Here is a 17,015-nt window from a genome sequence, read left to right as displayed (position 1 = left end):
TTTTAAGAGCTGAAATATTTTTAAAATTTCGTCAAGCGTCGGCATTAACGCGAGCCACCTGTTTTTTTTCTGTAGCCTAGCAGTTTGATACTCTGTATCACTGAAATCACAGAACTCTTTTGAGAGCTTCCATTCCAACTGCTGTAGTTGTAAAAAAAAAAAAAAAAAAAAAAAAAAAAAAAAAAAAAAAGTAAATGTTCACAATGATAAATTTAAAGTCCACAGGGAAACGATTTGAAGCTGTATTTGGTGGTAAATTCCTATGGGTCAAACTGCTGTGGTCATCGGTCCCAAGGCTTACACACTACTTAGTCTCAAACTAACTTACTACATCACACACATCCATGCCCGAGGGAGCACTCGAACCTCCGACGGGGGGAAGATGTTTTGATCGCTTTATGAACTACATGGGCTCCATACCCGATCCCAATAAGTTGCCTTTCAAGTGTTAGGTTCAGTTTTGCTTGAACAGTATTACCCTCTTTTCCTTTCTCACCTGCAAAATTCCTTCACAAAATGCCACAATTTACTTCCTTAAATCATTGCACGATAATACATTTTTCAAATAATCGACAAAAGTGTCCGATGTTCCAACAGGCTGATCTTGAAACTCTAAAGTATAGAATATTCACTTTCACACCTTCATAAGGAGGAGGAGGAGATTAGTGTTTAACGTCCCGTCGACAACGAGGTCATTAGAGACGGAGCGCAAGCTCGGGTTAGGGAAGGACGGGCAAGGAAATCGGCCGTGCCCTTTGAAAGGAACCATCCCGGCATTTGCCTGAAACGATTTAGGGAAATCACGGAAAACCTAAATCAGGATGGCCGGAGACGGGATGGAACCGTCGTCCTCCCGAATGCGAGTCCAGTGTGCCTTCATAAGGTAAAAAATATGGAATAAAACAGGAAATAATTTTACTGAGCCACGATTTAAAGCATTCATTAATAAAAATATGCAGTGAAGTTCACAAAGATGCTCTTTCAATTCATCCATCACCATAGGTACTAGCACATTTGCAGCAGCCTGGGATTTTGTACAAGCACATCTAAATTTTTTCTCAGAACATGTTCGAATTAAATTAGAAGTACAGTCATTTGAACGAAAGCTGTGGTTTTCTTGAGCCGTGTGGTACTCACATGTGCCTTCCGCTGCAGCTACATTCAAATCCTTCGAAGTTGGCATATCAATTCTTACTGGATCTCCCTATCAACCGCGAGATTTAACCCCTGATGTAACCAAAAACTTTAGAGGAATCTTGTGCTCATTTAAACATATGTTCCATAATCATTCTATCGTCGTTGGAGGAAACTTTTATCATTCAACAATTGACTGGATTGGTTGGTTAGTTGGTTTGAGAGGGGACCAAACAGCTAGGTCGTCGGTCCAGTTGATTGGGATAATTACAGTTCTGTAAATGGTGGATGTAACAACATATCCTATGAAATAATACTAAATCCGTCCTTTGAAAACTACATGGAATACATAGCTTAGAAGTCTGCTCGTGATGGAAATATACACTCCTGGAAATGGAAAAAAGAACACATTGACACCGGTGTGTCAGACCCACCATACTTGCTCCGGACACTGCGAGAGGGCTGTACAAGCAATGATCACACGCACGGCACAGCGGACACACCAGGAACCGCGGTGTTGGCCGTCGAATGGCGCTAGCTGCGCAGCATTTGTGCACCGCCGCCGTCAGTGTCAGCCAGTTTGCCGTGGCATACGGAGGTACATCGCAGTCTTTAACACTGGTAGCATGCCGCGACAGCGTGGACGTGAACCGTATGTGCAGTTGACGGACTTTGAGCGAGGGCGTATAGTGGGCATGCGGGAGGCCGGGTGGACGTAAAGCCGAATTGCTCAACACGTGGGGTGTGAGGTCTCCACAGTACATCGATGTTGTCGCCAGTGGTCGGCGGAAGGTGCACGTGCCCGTCGACCTGGGACCGGACCGCAGCGACGCACGGATGCACGCCAAGACCGTAGGATCCTACGCAGTGCCGTAGCGGACCGCACCGCCACTTCCCAGCAAATTAGGGACACTGTTGTTCCTGGGGTATCGGCGAGGACCATTCGCAACCGTCTCCATGAAGCTGGGCTACAGTCCCGCACACCGTTAGGCCGTCTTCCGCTCACGCCCCAACATCGTGCAGCCCGCCTCCAGTGGTGTCGCGACAGGCGTGAATGGAGGGACGAATGGAGACGTGTCGTCTTCAGCGATGAGAGTCGCTTCTGCCTTGGTGCCAATGATGGTCGTATGCGTGTTTGGCGCCGTGCAGGTGAGCGCCACAATCAGGACTGCATACGACCGAGGCACACAGGGCCAACACCCGGCATTATAGTGTGGGGAGCGATCTCCTACACTGGCCGTACACCACTGGTGATCGTCGAGGGGACACTGAATAGTGCACGGTACATCCAAACCGTCATCGAACCCATCGTTCTACCATTCCTAGACCGGCAAGGGAACTTGCTGTTCCAACAGGACAATGCACGTCCGCATGTATCCCGTGCCACCCAACGTGCTCTAGAAGGTGTAAGTCAACTACCCTGGCCAGCAATATCTCCGGATCTGTCCCCCATTGAGCATGTTTGGGACTGGATGAAGCGTCGTCTCACGCGGTCTGCACGTCCAGCACGAACGCTGGTCCAACTGAGGCGCCAGGTGGAAATGGCATGACAAGCCGTTCCACAGGACTACATCCAGCATCTCTACGATCGTCTCCATGGGAGAATAGCAGCCTGAATTGCTGCGAAAGGTGGATATACACTGTACTAGTGCCGACATTGTGCATGCTCTGTTGCCTGTGTCTATGTGCCTGTGGTTCTGTCAGTGTGATCATGTGATCTATCTGACCCCAGGAATGTGTCAATAAAGTTTCCCCTTCCTGGGACAATGAATTCACGGTGTTCTTATTTCAATTTCCAGGAGTGTATTACATTTAGTACTTACGGTCATGTTCAAAGAAGTCAGGATTATTTATTGCTGGCATCGGTGACGATGCGGCGGTTGCAGCAACAATGATTAAAAAGTACAAAGTGCAACTAAAACTTGTAGAAAGATGTAAATGATCGGTGAGCTAGATAAAGAGACTCATGCCATATTTCAAAGAGGAAATCCAAACATTTAGAGGAACTTCGACTCAAGTTTAAAAGCGTAGTTGACCATGCACTGGATAGGTGTTTACGTAGTAGAATAGTCCGTGATGGAAGGGACCTTCCGTGGTATATAGTCACTGTAAAGAAACTTCAGAGGAAACTGAGACTTCTGGACAATACACTACTGGCCATTAAAATTGCTACACCAAGAAGAAATGCAGATGATAAACGGGTATTCATTGGACAAATATATTATACTAGAACTGACATGTGATTACATTTTCACACATTTTGGGTGCATAGATCCTGAGAAATCAGTACCCAGAACAACCATCTCTGGCCGTAATAACGGCCTTGATACGCCTAGGCATTGAGTCAAACAGAGCTTGGATGACATGTACAGGTACAGCTGCCCATGCATTTTCATCACGATACCACAGTTCATCAAGAGTAGTGACTGGCGTGTTGTGACGAGCCAGTTGCTCGGCCACCATTGACCAAACGTTTTCAGTTGGTGAGAGATCTGGAGAATGTGCTGGCCAGGGCAGCAGTCGAACATTTTCTGAATCCAGAAAGGCCCGCACAGGACCTGCAACATACGGTCGTGCATTATCCTGCTGAAATGTAGGGTTTCGCAGGGATCGAATGAAGGGTAGAGCCATGGGTTGTAACACATCTGAAATGTAACGTCCACTATTTAAAGTGTCGTCATTGCGAACAAGAGGTGACCGAGACGTGTAACCAGTGGCACCACATACCATAACGCCGGGTGATACGCCAGTATGGCGATGACGAATACACGCTTCCAATGTGCATTTACCGCGATGTCGCCAAACACGGATGTGACCATCATGATGATGTAAACAGAACCTGGATTCATCCGAAAAAATGACGTTTTGCCATTCGTGCACCCAGGTTCGTCGTTGAGTACACCATCGCTGGCGCTTCTGTATGTGATGCAGCGTCAAGGGTAACTGCAGCCACGGTCTCCGAGCTGCTAGTCCATGCTGCTGCAAACGACGTCGAACTGTTCGTGCAGATGGTTGTTGTCTTGCAAACGTCCCCATCTGTTGACTGAGGAATCGAGACGTGGCTGCACGATCCGTTACAGCCATGCGGATAAGATGCCTGTCATCTCAACTGTTAGTGATACGAGGCCGTTTGGGATCCAGCACGGCGTTCCGTATTACCCTCCTGAGCTCATCGATTCCATATTCTGCTAACAGTCATTGGATATCGACCAACGCGAGCAGCAATGTCGCGATACGATAAACCGCAATCGCGATAGGCTACAATCCTACCTTTATCAAAGTCGGAAACATGATGGGATGCATTCCTCCTCCTTACACTAGGCATCACAACAGCGTTTCACCAGGCAACGCCGCCGGTCAACTGCAGTTTGTGTGTGAGAAATCGGTTGGAAACTTTCCTCGTGTGAGCACGTTGTAGGCGTCGCCACCGGCGCCAACCTTGTGGGAATGGTCTGAAAAGCTAATCATTTGCATATCACAGCATCATCTTCCTGTGGGTTAAATTTCGCGTTTGTAGCACGTCATCTTCGTGGTGTAGCAATTTTAATCGCTTAGTGTAGGTGCCAGACAAAGTGTGGGCTCATGGGTGGAAAGATGCTGAATGAAATGTGTCAAGAGGGCACTGTGTGAAGCCTGCAATGACTACTGTAGCAGAATCTCTTACAAAATCCAAAGAAATTCTGCTCATATGTAAAAGCTCTCAGTAATGCCAAAGCCTTAGTGTCCAGATACTCGTGGATTGAAAATGAAGTGAAATTGAGGGTAACAATGCTGAACTCTGTTTCTGAATGTTCCTTTACTAAGAAGATTTTATGTATATAACAGCCAGATTTACAAGATTCACTTTTTGTTACGTAGTTGATGTGTAGTTTTGGGGTATGTGAACCGATTTCCAAATAATCGAAACTGACAAAATGGTGTATTCCGTAATAGCATGCAAACCGTGTTAAGATTGTACATAGGCCCCTACACTTATATCAAAGACAAATTTTTGAATGAACATTGGCAGGACAAATATGTTTGTCCTGGAAGGAAGAACAGTTGTATGGACAATATGGATTGTAGCTCACCATGTAGAGCAGACGTTGAGTCGCAGACAGACACAATAAAAAGAAATGCTAGAACTGTTCGGTTTTTGGACTATGTCCTTCATCAGAAAGAGAAACACATACATGTTCACTCAAGCAGAACTTGCACACACGTGGCCACTGCTGTCTCCAGTTCTTAAGGCCTCAGCACCTGGAGATGACCGTGGACACATGTACTTGAGTTCTTCTTGTGTGAACATGTGTGCATTTTCTTGTTCTGATGAAGGACATAGCCAAAAAGCTGAACAGTTCTACAATTCTTTTCATTGTGCCTGTTTGCAACTCAATACTTGCTCTACATGGTGAGTAGCAACCTATCCTTTCCTTTCAAAAAATATTGTTGATATTATTAAACCATTGATACAATGCATATAGATAATACAGAGTCCGCCAGAAAAATGTATATACCCACTTTAAGAAACGCAAATTATTACTTACGTGTTTATTTTACATTTAATAATTGATCACACATATTGTACAACCTTCAGTTTAGCACATGGTTACTTAAATGTTCAGAATGTTCACCGTTGGCGGCTATACACATAAGACGACGATCGGTCGCCGCAACTACGTCATTCAATGTTACAGTGGAGATCGTTGCACATGCCGCTGTAATCTCCTGGAGAAGTTCCTCCAGCGTGCGTGGCTTACGTCGATAGACGTTATCTTTCACACCGCCGCACAAGTAAAAGCCCATAGGTGTTAGATCTGACGACCGTGGAGGGAACTCAACGGGTTCTCTTCGTCCAATCCGATGCCCCGGAAAACTGTCATCCAGGAAAGCTCGTACAGCTAGTTGGTAGTGTGGTGGCGCCCCGTCCGGTTGCTAGAAGTCCTCTTCATCAGCTCCATAAAGCACACGTACATCTGGCAAAATTGATGTGCGTAACATTTCCACGTACACTTCTCCAGTGACAGTAGCATCAAAGAAAAAGAGTCCTACTAAGCCCCTAAGAGTCCAAGTACGTCCACGTCACACATGAGCCCCTGGTAGATTGACAGCGTAATCCACATAAACATGCGGATTTTCTGGTGCCCAGCACACACTGATATTAAGTTTAAATTGTGCCTCGTCGCTCCACACTACCTTCGTCACAAATTGTTCGTCATCAGTTACCATTTGCTGATGCCATTCGCAAAATTTCATTCGGCTATCAGGGTAATCGTCATTAATTACCTGTGGTAATCGTGGAATGTAAACTTTCCACTTTGCAGCTTTCAGAATACTTTGTGCACTTGTACTACTAACACCCACTTCACATGCACATTGCGTAGCAGACTTCTGTGGAGAATTAACAAACTTTTCCAACACAAGAGTCGACGAAGCGGAACTTGTAGCTGTACGCTGTCTACCTGATCTTCCGTTGTGAATATCACAAATCGTTCCATGGAGTTCAACCTTGTCAATGTTGCGTTTAACTGTCAGGCGAGTTGGCGGTTCTGTTTCAGACTCCCGCCTCCATTGATGTTCCACTTCAATGGCATTATCAAACTTAAAAAACCACTTCTCAATACATTTTCATTGCTCGAATGTCAAGTGTGTTCCAGCCATCTTGTTTTCTCAGTACCGAGATGAAAGTACTAACAAACAGCTGTTGAGCCAAAGACCACACTACAATACACTCCTAACTCAAATCGATAGAGCCTGACAAAGAGTGTGTCCCTTTTTCTGGTGGACTCTGTATGTCATTATTTGTCTCCATGGGGTCGGCATGTTGTTTTGGATTTGGGATTGTTAGTCGTAGGGGTGGCTGGGTGCATACCCCCCTTTCCTGATGCCACAGCTCCCACCTGGTATGGAATTGTGTACACCATCTGTCTGTAACCAGTGTCATCCCACAGGGAAGAGTGAGAGTGTTTTATAAATGTTTGCGAATTGTGTAACTGAGGCGGCATGTGGGTAGCATCCCAGTATTCACCTAGTCAGATGTAGGAAGCTGCCTAAAAACCACATCCAGGCTGGTCGCCACACCGACACTCTTCGTTAATCTGCTGGTCGGATTCAGTGTGGGATTGGCACACCTCCCCGAGTCCTGGAAGTATGTGCTTGACTATCCTGGCAGGTTACACTACGTCATTTGTCTCTGTAAGTGAAATTAGTCTTTTTGCAGTAGTATTTGCAAGACAATCCAAAATAGGACTTTCATAGAAATAACATATGAACCAACGATAGTCCGCAGCTCGTGGTCGTGCGGTAGCGTTCTCGCTTCCCACTCCCGGGTTCGATTCCCGGCGGGGTCAGGGATTTTCTCTGCCTCGTGATGACTGGGTGTTGTGTGCTGTCCTTAGGTTAGTTAGGTTTAAGTAGTTCTAAGTTCTAGGGGACTAATGACCATAGATGTTAAGTCCCATAGTGCTCAGAGCCATTTGAAAAATTCCATTTTGGGCCAACGATAAATAACATATAAACAGTAGACTGTATGGGAAGAACTCACTGCGTACAAGGATCAGATTAGCATATGCGTTGGTATTGTTTTAGGACTTCCAACATTGAAACTGAAAGTTTGCTTTACAAAACTATAGGGTTGGTGCATAAGCTTGTAGCATTTTTCCGTAAGTTCAGTAAACACAACAGATACACAAAACATAGACTGTTTACAACAGTCTGTCAATGCTGAGGTTAATTTTCAGTTCTGTGACTGTGGAAATTGTGTGGTTTTGATGTGAAGAACCACTTTCGGATCACATTTTAATCCAGAAGGTAAGTTCGTTGCAGGTTGTTCAATAGAGAGTGGAAAAGGTGAAAATGTGAGGGCGCAAGATCAGGTGATAAGGTAAGTGCAGAATGACTTCCGAATCAAACACCTGTATAATGGTTTTTGTCACTCTAGCCGAATATGGGCAGCCGTTATCGTGGAGTTGCATCACTTCATGCAGTCTTATTCATTGCTGGTCTTGGATTACATCTGCAAGACGTCCCAATTGTTGACAATAAATATCAGCAGTGATGGTTACATCTCGGGGTAGCAGTTTGTTGTATACTGCACCGTTGCTGTTCCACCAGATGCATATCGTAGTCTTTTGTAGATGCACACGGGGCTTTGTATGGAAAGTTGCTGCTTTGTTTGGGCTGATTTATTCCTTTCTTTCCGTTATGTGAGCATAAAGACTCCATTTTTGTCACCAGCAATGATACAGGATAAGTACTGTCAGTGTTGTTCACGAGCCAATTGATAAAAGGCAAGCAGAGATACACATATGACCACTCAGTAATTTTTGTGATTTTAGCTTAGAGCATACACACAGTTTTTGGACCTTCTCTATTGCGTGCAAGGCGCACAATGGTGGAATGGTCGCAGTCTGTCACATTTGCCAGTTCAAGATACACTAACATGGATCATTGTGGATCAATGTGTAAAGTAAATCATCCTCATCAAACCCTGAAGGAGTTCCTGAATGTGGAGAGCTGATAATGTCAAAACGATCCTCCTTAAAACGAGAAAATAATATTCTTGCTGTGCTCTGTCCAAAGACATTATCTTCATACATGGCGCAAATGTTTCTGGCTGTCTCCACTGGTGTCACACCCCTATTGAACTCAGAGAGGAGAATATGTGAAAAATGTTATGATTTCTCCACTGGACACTCCATTTCCTAGCGCCCACAGTTCCACTCTGTATGTACAAATCACAAAATTGCAATATGTAAACTCAAGCAGCAATAGTGAACTACAAATAAAACATGACAGCAGGTAAATAAATTCATAACAACTAGAATACCAACATGCAAAACAAAAATGTTACAAATTTATACACCAATGTAATACTTACCAGGAACGCTTTTCGCACCCTGAAAGAGTGTAGGACATATTATATTATGTTGGTAAAAAGTGTGCCACTTAGTTATAAGTAAGATTTTTTTTTATTTTACTGTGGCCTGGTGAATATTAAATTACATGTTTTATCTTACTATATCTACATCTACGCTCTGCAAACTACTGTGAAGTGCGTCACAGAGGGTACTTCACATTATACTGTTATTAGGGTTTCTTCCCCATTCCATTCACATATGCAGTGCACGAAGAATGATTATTTAAGTGCCTCTTAGCATGCTCCAATTAGTCTATTCTTGTCTCTGTAGTATGTATGAGGTTGTCATATATTCCTAGAAGTGCACTACCATCTAATTCTTGCAAATTTGTAAATAGGTTTTCAAAGGATAATCTATATTTGTCTTAAAGCATCAGAAATTTTAGGTTTTGCAGCATCTGTGCAATATTCTCTGACCGGTGCAAGAAACATGTGGAATTGTGCCACCTTTCTCTGTACATGTTCAATACCTTCTGTTAGTCCTATTTGGTACAATGCCTAACACTTGAGCAAAATTTTGAGATGAGTTACAACTGTGTCTTGTAATCAATCATATTTGTACACTGACTACATTTCCCTACTGTTCTACCATTGGACTAAAGTCTGCCACCTGTATGTACAGCTTTGACCTAGATTATCATTGCACTTCATATCCCTAAAAGCTGTTGTTTTATATTTTGACTGATTCCAGCCATGACTCATTGATATTTTAGTTACAGGACACTACATTTTTTATTTGTTAATGTGAAGTGCACAGTTTTACATTTCTCAACATTTTCAGCAAATTACTAAACTTTGCGCCACTTTTATCAAGATTTAAATGAATATTTGTGTACCTTGTTCCAGACAGTACTTCACTATGGATAACTGCATTATCTGCAAAATTCTGAGATTACTATTAATATTGTCTGTCAGGTCACTAGTATAAAACAAGAACAACAGGGATCTGATGCACTTCCTTTGCTCACATTTTAAGTTACTTGTACGCCTGTTGGTGACTATCCACCGAAGATAACATGCGGTGTCCTCCCTACCAGAAAGCTCTCAATCCAGTCCCAAATTTTACTTGATACTCTATGAGGTTGTACTGTTGTTAACAAGTGTAGGTGTAGCACTGAGTGAAATGCTTTTAAGAAAACAAGAAATACTATGTCTACCTGATTTCCTTGATCAACAGTTTTCAGAATCTAATGTGAGGCAAGGTTAAGTTGGGTTTTGCTTGAGAAATGTTCCCAGAATCCATGCTTGTGCCGACAGATCTACTCTCAGTTCTAAGTAACTTTCAGACCAATGTAGTTTGAGTTTTAAAGTTTTGTGAATTGACCAACGTTTCTCCCAAGATTGTAGGGAGATGGCTGTAAAGTGTTAACAGGATGACTTACTCACCAATGTTTTTTGTAAGTGGTCAACCAGTTACGTTTCATTGTGCCTTTCTTTTAGCTCTTTTTACTTATGTTTAAATCTCATATATAGCCACTTCTACTCTTTCTCCATTGTTTAATGCATATGAGGCAGAGAGATTGTGTGGTCAATTTGGTGCATGAGATTTTATTCATATTTATTTGTTTTAATGAGTGTTACAGCATTGATAACCTTGCCATTGAGTACCCATAAAGTCCAACCCCCCCCCCCCTCCCCACACACACACACGCTCCATGCTTGTGTACGTGGAGGTGTCATTCAAACATGGAATGTATTTCTCTGTAAGAGCTGAGCAGTGAAGTTTCATGCAAACTTAAAAGTAATATTAATACTTGAAGTAACAGTATTCAGAGAAATAAAGTTTGCTGAAAACTGAAGTATTTGCCACTTTTGTGCATATATCAAATCATTGGTGCTGTATAATGTTCTTGTTATTATTATTATTATTACTGGTACTCTTGTAAATGGTACATTATCATATTTTTGTTCCTTTAGAGTCAGCTATGGGTGTCCTTGAGAACCCATTCTGAAACCTGTAATTAATCCTACAAATGTTTCTGTGAAAATGAGTATGTGCTTTGTAACGATATTACAAATAGTGTGCATTAAGACTAGTGAATTTACGTAATTCACATTGTGTAATGCATCATTGAATATTTGATTGTCGGTTACATTAGCCTTTGGTTTGACAATACCAGTCAGTTCTTCAAAATAAACCTTTGGCTTACTTACGGTTTAGGTTAATTTGACAACTGCTGTCTGTATGACACGTACATTGTGATTGTCACTTGATACGTAATGTGAATTGCTCACCTCTGGAGCTGTAAGCTTATAAGCCAATAAGAAATGATGTCATTTGTTTTAGGAACCTGAAAATCCTCAGCGAATCACAGAAAGTCATGAAGGTATTCTCCCTGTGGTGGCAAACTTCACCCCAGTGGACGTTGCTGTCTACTACGAAACTTTGTGCTCAGATTCACGTAACTTTATCATCCAGCAGCTACTTCCATCTTACTTAAAAGGACCTCAGCTGCTCAACATTACTCTGATTCCTTACGGAAAAGCACAGGTGAGTGACAGACCAAACTCAGAGAGAGAGAGAGAGAGAGAGAGAGAGAGAGAAGAAGTGTCAGCAAATTTAAAAGATCCAACTGGGCTGAGATAATTGGATTTTTGGATTGCTGTTCTCATACGTAACAAGTTCAGTTGTGAGGACACATGGAGCTTTAGCAACTCAGGAACTCATAAATGCACATATGGCAGCCTGCTACCAGTAGCAATGCACTACATAAACCATTAAGGTCCTCATAGGCAATTAAATAACAAACTGTGAATTATTGATTAAATAAGTAAATAAATGGTTGTAACCAGTTTATTGGTACCAGATCTGTAATCTTCTTTGTTTCATCCTCCAAGAACACTAGCAATCACTAGCATATCTCTGCTGTTCTTCCATGGCTTTTCTGAACAGTGATTTTGTGCTCACACCAAACCATAGATTCCAGTTCTTTAGCCAGGATAATGTTCTATGTTCTGAACTACATCTGCCATCAATCTTTCCTAGAAGTATTAATTGCAACAGGTGATTTTTGTTGTTGTGTATTATATAGCCAAAGTATTCAAGTTTTCTCTGTTGCTGGTATTGAGAATTTCTAAATCTTTGCTTGTAAGCCACATTTGTGACTTCATCTGTCATGTTATCATTGATATACTTCAATTTGCCCACATTTCAAATGCCTCCATTTCTTACCTAATACTCATACCGTGGCATGTGTCCACGACTCAGTTTCACAGAGTAGAATACTGAAAACATAGCATTTAAGTACTTAAGGGTGAAATATAATGGGAATTTGTTGAGAGAAGTTGCAGTCATAGTTGATTTGAAACCCCCAATATTTGTATGGTGGAATCCTTTGGATCTTATCATAACGAGTGCAAGAGTGGCCTGAATTTTGTCTCTGTTCCTTCCTACAATCATCCGTTTTTGTCTTCTTGACATTTAAACCTAACCCCCTGTCAGTGCTGTCATCAGTAACAGTGTTTAGTAGTTGTTACAGGGCTTCCAGCCTTGTGAAAGTAAGATGGTGTCATCAGAATATCAGTGTTATTCATAACTCCATTAATCATCACTCCTTGACATTTTTCATCGATAGCATCTCAGAAAATGTTTTCAGGATAGATAATGAAAAGCAATGGGGAGATTAAGCAGCCCTGCAAACTCCTTTCACAGTTGATATTACTCACATTGCTGTTCTGAATTTAACAAGTGGAGCTGTGAGGACACGTGGAGCGTGTCAGCTGACTGTCAACATGCATCTGTCGGCAAGAAGAAGTAGAGATTGTACAGTAGTTGCACACTACAAAAACTACTCAAAACTATGGAGAAAGATTATAAAAAAATCAAGAAACGAATATATAATGTCAGAAATCAGTAATTCCAACAACAGACATAAGGTTAGTGGAATGTAGTGAAACAAGAGGCAGGACGACCAGCCACAGAATATGACAGGGTTGACAACATATGGAAGTTGTGTCTGGCTGTGAGTCGTGCATGGATAACCGAATGGTAAGGTGACTGCTCTTGATGAGTGGGAAATCTGGGTTCGCATCCTCAACTGGCACAAATTTACAAATTTTGATTGTTGTCATTTCATTCTACAACTAATAGTTGTCATTATTTGCAGTTGCGAATACATCCAATGTAAGCCACAGAATAGGATAACATCTATTGAACTGAATGAAAGGGCTATAAATGATGAGTCACAGGTAACAAATTCATTTAATAATCATTTCATAAATACAGTAGAAAGCATAGAGAAAATAGGTTCAAGAGCAAAATCGCAGCAGTATGCTGAAAAACTGGCATAAAATTCAGTCATTTGAAGGTATCACTGACTTCTCCTTCTGGAATTAAGAAAATTATACATTCACTCAAAGATAAAAGCTCATCTGGTTTTGAAGGTGTTTCAATTAGTGTACTAAATATTTGTTCCCATATAATAAGTCCAGTCTTATCTGAAATATGTAATGCATCACTAATTCACAGAATTTTTCAGAGACACTGAAATATGCTTTGTTGCACCTCTCTTGTTTGTGGAGGTCTTTCAGTGCCATAATCAGCCTTGGGTAAAAACTGCTGTAGGGTGTGTTAACACTGAGCTGAATGGGATGCTCCAGACACCGGCAAAGTCTAACATGAGTGTTGTTCCAGTTGATGCTATTGGTAGGTGGGGTTACACTACACATGGCCTGCACCTTAATAGGAAGGGGAAAGATAAGTTAGCTTCTCTATTAGCAGATACTGTAAGGGGGCCACAGTCACACAAGGGGTGATCCCTGTGGTTATTGGGACCAGGCAGACAGGCTTTTTTGTAGGTTAAAGCCAAATTCCAGACAGACAACAACCAAGGAAAATAGAAGAAAAGAAACTTCATACACAGCAAATAGGGATAAAACTAAGGGTGGTATCAACTTAGTTCACCAAAATATCAGGGGAATAAAAAATAAAGTGGATGAGCTGGTAATGTGATTAGATGGTCTCAGAAATTAGAACGAGACTGATGTACTTTGACTGTCTGAGCACCATGTAACTGTAGGGATGGAAAATGTCTGTATAAATGGGTATAATTTAGCATCTTACACTTGTAGATCTAGAATGGATAAAGGAGGAGTTGCCATTTTCATAAAACAAGGGTATAAATACACAACTGTTGAAGTAAGCATATTTTGTGTTGATAAGCACTTTGAGGTTTGTGCATGTGAACTTCAGCTAGATAATGTTGTGTTGATATTAGCAACAGTGTATAGGTCACCACTAGGAGATTGGGAGCTATTCATAAAAAAGTTTGACTCCTATTATGCTGTCTTTCAGACAAAAAGAAGTAGTTATTAATCTGTGATGATTTCAATGTTAACTTTCTAAGCAATTCTGATAGGAAAAGTGAACTAGAAGTCTTGTTAACAACATATAACTTAGAATCAGTGATCAATTTCCCTACACGTATAGCTCAGGACAGTAGTACTCTAATAGATAATGTATTCGTACAGCAAGAGGATGTAGAACAAACATATGCTTTCCCTGTGGTAAATGGATTATCTGACCATGATGCACACTTGATAAACTTACAAAACGTAACAGGGTGTACACTTCAGAAACCATTAAGTAAAAGTGTGAGGGTGCTCAACCCGGTATCTATAGATCACTTCAGAGAAAGTTTAGGAAATGTAAACTGGGAAGATGTATATAATGAGCCAAATGCTAATGATAAATGCAGCATATTTCTTGCTAAATTTATATCCCTTTTTGAACATAGTTTTCCAAAGAAAATCACCAAATGTAACATCACAAACTTTTCAAAGAAATCTTGGATTACTAGAGGTATTAAAGTGTCTTCAGAAAGAAAAAGAAAACTGTATGAGACAGCAAGAACTAGTAAAGATCCAGAAGTATTTTTACACTATAAAAATTATTGTAGCATACTGAGAAAAGTTGTAAGGAAATCAAGAAATATATATGTTAGAGAAGAAATTAACAACTCCAGCAATAAAATCAAATAAATATGGAATGTTGTTAGAAGGGAGAGAAGAAAAGTAACCACTGCGGTAGGTAGTATTACTGTTAAAGAGAATGAGACCATCTTAACTAACAGTACATAGGTAGCCAATGTATTTAACAATCACTTCTTAAGTGTAGGAGAAAAAATTGGTGATAATAGTTCAAAAGAAAAAGCCAGGCACTACATGGAAGAGTCTGTTATGAAAAAATTTAGTCAGATTAAGTTTCATGTAACAACCCCTTGTGAAATAAGGAAAATTATTACATCTCTGAAAAATAAATGTTCTGTTGGAGTAGATGCCATATCTAACAAGTTATTAAAACAATGTGGAGTGATTACAGCTGATGTTTTGAGTCACATATGTAATGCATCACTGACTCAGGGTATTTTTCCAGAGAGGTTAAAATATGCCATTGTCAGGCCTCTCTACAAAAAGGGGGAAACCACAGATGTCAATTACTGGCCAGTATCCTTGCTTTCAGCATTTTCAAAAAATTTTGAGAAAGTATTGTACTCAAGAGTGGTTAGCCATCTCAGCAGTAATGGGATACTTAGTAAATCACAGTTCGGATTTCAGAAATGCTGTTCCACTGAGACAGTAATATACAATTTCACTGTTCACATAATAGAGTCTTTAAATAGTAAAATGTCACCAGTGGGAATATTCTGTGACTTATCCAAAGCATTTAATTGTGTGAACCATGACATTATGTTAGAGAAATTACAATTCTATGTTATAAATGGAACAGCATATTAGTGGTTTAAGTCATATCTACAGAACAGGAAGCAAAAAGTCTCTCTATATGGTTCAAGTGATTCAAAGGAGTTTGCCACTTCATCTAACTGGGGTGAAATTACATTATGTATTCCACAAGGTTTGATCATGGGTCCCCTCCTAAATAATATATCTCTTTTTCCAACAAACAGCTCAGTTCATACATACAATACCAGGAACAAAAATGATCTGCGCAAGTACTTAAAAGCTCTTAATTTAGTTCAAAAAGGGGTCCACTACTCAGGAACACTTATCTTCAATAATTTGCCAGCAAACATAAAAAATTTAGTTACAAATAAAGATCAGTTTATAAGAAGCCTGAAAGACTTACTAGTGGCCAACTCCTTCTACTCCATTGACGAATTTTTTAATAGAAACAAATGATGTATATATTCATACTATTAGTACTGTTATTTCAGCTTAAAAAAAATTGACGTGTTCCACATCTACGATGATCTCCTCAGCACGGATCTATGGAACGAAAAACTAATCCAATCTAATCTTGAGAGATGTGAATGACCTGCCTTCTTATGTGGAACAAGATGCTGAACTGACACTGTTTGCTGATGATACAAGCATAATTATTAATCCCATAAGAGAAAGTCCGATAGGAAATGATACAAATAAGGTCTTTTGGAAAGTTATTAATTGGTTTTCTGCGATTGGGCTTGCTCTGAACTTTGAAAAAACGCAGTACATCCCATTTTCTGCTGGAAAAAGTACAATTCCTTCAATAAACATAACACATCAAAAGAAGTCAGTAGCCAGGGTAGAGCATACTAAGGTTTTGGGTATACATATAGATGAGAATCTTAATTGGAAAAGTCATATTTTGGATCTCCTAAAGCGACTAGGTTCAGCAACTTTTGCCATCAGAATAATTGCCAATTTTGAGGATGTAGAAATTAGTAAGCTAACATACCTTGCATACTTCCACACTCTGATGTCATACGGAATAATATTATGGGGCAACTCTACACTTCAAAAGGTATTCACTGGTCAAAAGAAAGTAGTTGGAATAATGTGTGAGGTTCATAGTCGCACATCTTGTAGGCATCTGTTTAAAAGATTAGGAATTCTTAAAACTGCTTCACCGTACATTTACTCAGTAATGAAATTTTTTCTCAACAACATGGACCAGTTTAAAATCAACAGCGACATTCATGATTACAATACCAGAAAAAAGAAAGACCTACACTATCCTTTACTTAACCTATCTTTTGCACAGAAA

General features: G+C 40.7%; 1 protein-coding gene across 1 annotated transcript in view; it reads left to right on the top strand.

Annotated features, from left to right (window-relative positions):
• LOC126210297 (gamma-interferon-inducible lysosomal thiol reductase-like) overlaps window positions 1–17,015 on the top strand; it is a 92,134-nt gene that overhangs the window by 17,519 nt on the left and 57,600 nt on the right. Inside the window, exon 2 of the mRNA XM_049939494.1 lies at window positions 11,319–11,522. Within this exon, the coding sequence (XP_049795451.1) occupies window positions 11,319–11,522 (204 nt within the window). The remainder of the gene's footprint in view (window positions 1–11,318; window positions 11,523–17,015) is intronic.

The sequence above is a fragment of the Schistocerca nitens genome, chromosome 10 (genome assembly GCF_023898315.1).
Source record: "Schistocerca nitens isolate TAMUIC-IGC-003100 chromosome 10, iqSchNite1.1, whole genome shotgun sequence".
In the NCBI taxonomy this organism is placed as follows: domain Eukaryota; kingdom Metazoa; phylum Arthropoda; class Insecta; order Orthoptera; family Acrididae; genus Schistocerca; species Schistocerca nitens.
This window is presented reverse-complemented; position numbering and strand designations above follow the sequence as displayed.